The sequence below is a fragment of the Limulus polyphemus genome, unplaced genomic scaffold (assembly GCF_000517525.1).
Source record: "Limulus polyphemus unplaced genomic scaffold, Limulus_polyphemus-2.1.2 Scaffold345, whole genome shotgun sequence".
Taxonomy (NCBI): Eukaryota; Metazoa; Arthropoda; class Merostomata; order Xiphosura; family Limulidae; genus Limulus; species Limulus polyphemus.
The window spans coordinates 384,165-389,073 of NW_013665955.1; the positions used below are offsets into that span (position 1 = coordinate 384,165).

Sequence of the window (4,909 nt, forward strand, 5' to 3'; positions counted from 1 at the left end):
GACCGACGTTATTTACGGGTTTTTGTTATGTCGAAACACTTTTTTAATTATTTCATTGATTTTAAAACAAACTTAAGTTGCAGCAGGTTTTATATATTGTTTATAACACTGCTACCTCTTAGGCCTAACATTTATGATAATAATCATGTAAGCTGCAGCTTTCTTCCCCCTTATTTCTTTTAATTTGTCCAGTTCGGATTCAAAATTAGAAGCGTGTAAAAATGCCGTTTCTGATCTATCTTTTATCTTCCACAAGTCACTGTGAAAGATGTTTTTCGTTCAATACCAGAACTAACCAGTTAGACTAGATGATGAGAAACGAAAGTTTCTCTGAAAGGCGATTTATATATGTAACATGTCGTTTTAAAAGATATAGTTGAGTAGGGCCGTACGCAGGAATTTCAATTTGACCGCTATCGGGGATGGGGGTAAGTTAAACACACAAATATTACATACAAGCCACATCAACACATGCGCGCACATCATGCGCACATATATAAGCAGCATTACACTCATCAAAATAACCTAGTCCATATGTTTGGAGTTAATAGGGTCCCGGCCTTTTCTTGCCCCTTCTTCTGTGTCCCCTTGCAGTTGAGAAATGCAAAAACAAATATCCAAAGTTTACGTGATTGTTATTACAAATATTAGGCCTATTAGTTTCTAATGCTTTCCTAGCTCTCAGCGTTTAACCGAAACTTCTTACTTTAAGCACATGGGAAAATCGAAAATGTAACATTACTGCCTGGCATTAAATGTCTAATGAACAAAATCTCGTCAGCATTTTCTGCACAGCAGAGAACGAAAAAACGTTGCAAATCAATGAGGCTTTACTGTTTAAACATTTAAAACGTGGGATTAATGTTACATCTTCATCTTTTCCATTAGACTTCTTACTTGTTATTTGCTTTTAATATATTAACATTATCAATGTGACTTGGAGCTGTTTTCGTTTTGTACTTTCGTGCGTCACAGTAGTTATAAAACATTTTTGAAGAATAGATCTTTTAATATTGTCTTTGTGAAAAGCTGGCTACCAAGAAGTGGGAAATTACCAAACAGAAATAAGATTTAAAATACAAATATGACGTTGAATGACGCACGAAATAGTTAGAACGCTATTGGCTATTCATCCATTGGGTTTACCTTATATGGTATAAAGCGTTTCCGGCTTGCGACAAGAGCTGTACGTCCCTGTATAAAGCTAAAAAACTTAAATAGAACTCAATTTACTTGAATTTTAACACTTTAAAACATACTCTCTCTGAAACTTTGCAAATATTTAGTCTAGTCAAGTTACAGTTTTACCTTTGGATTATCTATGACTACCTCATATATTAGTGAATGAAGATTTGTACAACACAATTATATCAGGTAATTTATAACAATTCATTTTGTGAGTTTGTACATTCAGTATTTGACTGCTAACTTAGATAATTTTATGGGTTTAACGATGGTACATATTCTACTCAGGATGTAGTCTTTGAACTAAAACGGATGTGATATTGCCCTATTAGTGTTAAGCTTTAGCACTTTGTTTTTGAACTTAATGCGTTAAAGGAAATAGTTCTCAGATTTGTTATAAAAACTTATTAACAGAAATAACATTTCGTATAGAATTAATTATTAAATGATATCATTAAATATGTTAAGCCAACAAGAAACAGTGAAAAAATAAGATTTATCATCAAAAGAGATTGATTTAGAAAAATGAATATCAGTGCGCTAATCACCTTTAAGGCCTCGCAGAGTGGCGGTTTTGTTTACCGAATTCGTCGCAGTATAGTAGAGGAAACGTGTGTGAGTGGGTCGTCAACGAAAGAGTGAAGTATTTAACGGCTACATTGAACGCTTTGTTGATATTTCAACTTATGATTTTATATTAAGATATTATTATCTTCCAAAGACAAAACTCTGGAAACTATAGTTCTTTGTGATCTTGCTTTATTCCCGGGGTAGAATAAACGTATTGTAAGGCATTAGGTTAACGTCGAACGAGTAACATCGTTTTAAATTTTATTAGAATAGTATAAGCTTAACCGTTATTGTTGCTTCTTGGCCTTGTTTTGTAGATATTATTTTTGTAAATAATATGTTATAGTATTAGTAATAATATTACAAAGTTGTAATAGTATTAGTACAAGTAGGAATTTAATTTTAAACTATATATCACATCAGAAAATCAAGTATTAATATAATTATAACACTATTATTGAAAATTTCATTTAGAAATACAAGCTTATTTCTTAGCATATTTACTTTAATAAAATTTAAAAATAAAAGTTAATTTCATTTGTAGAGGACAATAATTGAGTTTTAAAATTAAAACAACATTTTAATTAAATGATATCTCGTTACATTACTTCATGTGAACAGTAGAGCACTATTATTATTAAGCTTTAATGGATAAGCTTAATTAACGATCAAGAATTGAAAAATGTAATAAAATTAAAAACTTCATTAAGTAAAACGGTTCGTTTAAAGTTAATATTCAGAATTCACACTTATTTGATACTAAAAGTACATCATCGATTTAATTTTAAGCTGTAAGATTATAAAACAATTACTTAAGTCAGTCTTTCATCTCTAGTCTTAAATTTGAAATAATGAAAATGAAATGGTGCAAGTTTTCTTATTGGTGATTATCATTGGTGTACGTGTGATTTTCGTCATATAGTTTCGTAACTAAACTATAATAGTATATTCTTACACATAGTCTTTCGAAGTTTTAAACAGTTTCGTTATAAACTCTTCGAACAATTTAAGATGTATCTGGTTCAAACTTTAACTTAGTTTAAGTTTAACTAACTTGCTATTACGCTTGTGTTTTCGAAGTTTTAAACAGTTTCGCTATAAACTCTTCGAACAATTTAAGATGTATCTGGTTCAGACTTTAACTTAGTTTAAGTTTAACTAACTTGCTATTACGCTTGTGTTTTCGAAGTTTTAAACAGTTTCGCTATAAACTCTTCGAACAATTTAAGATGTATCTGGTTCAGATTTTAACTTAGTTTAAGTTTAACTAACTTGCTATTACGCTTGTGTTTGACATATTTTCATTTATAAATCAAAACAGGAGACACGTGACAAAACGAAGACTAGTCCATAAAGATAAAAGGATAAGCACAGTTGGTGAAGTCAGTAAATCGGGAAAATTTACCAATACATCGAAAGGTAGAATGGAAAATTAGTAGCGAAAAACAAAAACGACGAACGTTTACACCTTTCACTGCAGTGAGTGTTATTTTAATAGTTTCAGTTATCAGCTTTTCCTCATGAATGTGAACGTACGACCACCGCGTCTTAATCTTTACGATGCACGTCGGAAACAAGCACGCACCTTTGAAAAAACATCAGAAATCAGGAGCGTAGGAAGTCTTAGCCCAAACCTTCAACCTCCTACCCCTCCAGTTTTCCCTGCTACTAACGAGCCATTTGCAACTAGTCGGGTGGGTTCCTATTTATTATTGGGACAACAAGAAGGTTCGACACTGTATCGGTGTATTAATGTACAAACCCATGAAGAATTGGTTTGTAAGGTAAATGTGTTTTCTATTATTTTGCTCTAAAGTATAATGAGGTATTTTATAATATTTGACCTGAGCTCATATAAATTATCTATAAAAAAAAAAGTAGAATATAATTTTCAACTTTGTAAATGTCTCCTTAAACTTTACAATAACTGAATAAGATAGACAAGATTGATGTTTAGTTTAACTTAAGAACGCTACGGGAAGTGCAAATTGCCAAAAAGTTGTTATTAACTTCAGTGGGCATGGAGATACGAAGAGCCGGTAGTTGTAAATTCGGGTAAAAAAAAAAACATTTTCTTAAGCGGTGAAATAGTTTCCGCAAGTTGTGGAAAGTCATGGAAATCTTTGACAGCGTTAGAAAATTTGGGGTAGATTGGACGCTAACTAAAGCATCTGTAATTTCTGTTTTTACTTGCGTCTTTTGTTATAACTTAAGTTATAAATTATTGAATTTAGAAAAAAAGAGTTGTAAGGTAATAAAGTTTTAACTTTTTCTTTTTGTATGTTACACCTATACATTTTATCGCAATGATTTTTCGATGATCTTTTATTTTTAAATTAAAATTCTTTCTGTGACAGATCTTACCAGTAGCTATAATTTTAACAGTTCCTGTTTCGTGAAGTTGTTCACGAACTACCGGCATTTGGCAGTTCCCGTTTAACGGTGCGTAAGTAGCGCCAAAACAAGGGAGGGAATATTTGTTTCTCAACGATTAAGTAAATGTGTTAATAGCTTTTTCTTTTCGAACGTAACCGTGTTGTAACGAAAGAATATCAAAATTAAGATTATTTTGTCGTCATATCAGGGGTATTTTCATCAATAATAGTACGTGAATTGATTGAACGATTTCTATACACTGGAATACCGGTTATTTTTATATTTACTTCCGGTAATATTAAAGCTAGTAATTGTCATTATCAGCTAGTCTACATTATATTAAGTAGGTAAATGACAAATTTTAGTTATATGTAGAATGTGGTGAAATTAAGTGTCGCAGAATCTAAAAACACACTGCAGGCATTCTTAAGACTCGTTTTTAACCCTAAATATATGCAGTGATTTCAAATTGTTTACGTTTTATTTATGTAAAACGCTGCTATGCACTCATAAAGTCATTTAAAACATTCTTACTTTCCAGATAGTATCTAGAAACGTGTATGAAAAAACTTTAGCGGGGTACTTCAGGTTGGATGGCCATCCACACATCAATAAAGTGGAAGAGGTTTTGGTGGGTCTTAATCGAACCTACATATTTTTCCCTCGTTCCTACGAAGACTTGCACTCTTACGTACGCTCTAAACGTCGGCTGAAAGAACAAGAAGCTATGCTGCTATTTCGTCAAGTAGTTCAAGCTGTTCAGGCATGTCACGATTCC

The 4,909-nt window shown here is 31.9% G+C and overlaps 1 protein-coding gene across 2 annotated transcripts in view; it reads left to right on the plus strand.

The window, feature by feature from the left end:
* The first annotated feature begins 1,211 nt into the window (after nt 1-1,211).
* The window catches only part of LOC106457560 (tribbles homolog 2-like), a 10,280-nt gene continuing 6,582 nt past the window's right edge, over nt 1,212-4,909 (plus strand). Inside the window, exons 1-3 of one of the 2 annotated variants that reach the window (XM_013916992.2) lie at nt 1,212-1,374; nt 3,077-3,539; nt 4,673-4,894. In XM_013916992.2, the coding sequence (XP_013772446.1) occupies nt 3,276-3,539; nt 4,673-4,894 (486 nt within the window). In that variant the 5' untranslated portion in view covers nt 1,212-1,374; nt 3,077-3,275. Of the gene's footprint in view, nt 1,375-1,764; nt 1,960-3,054; nt 3,540-4,672; nt 4,895-4,909 lie in introns of those variants that run through there. The other variant, XM_022383537.1, reaches the window with a different exon arrangement.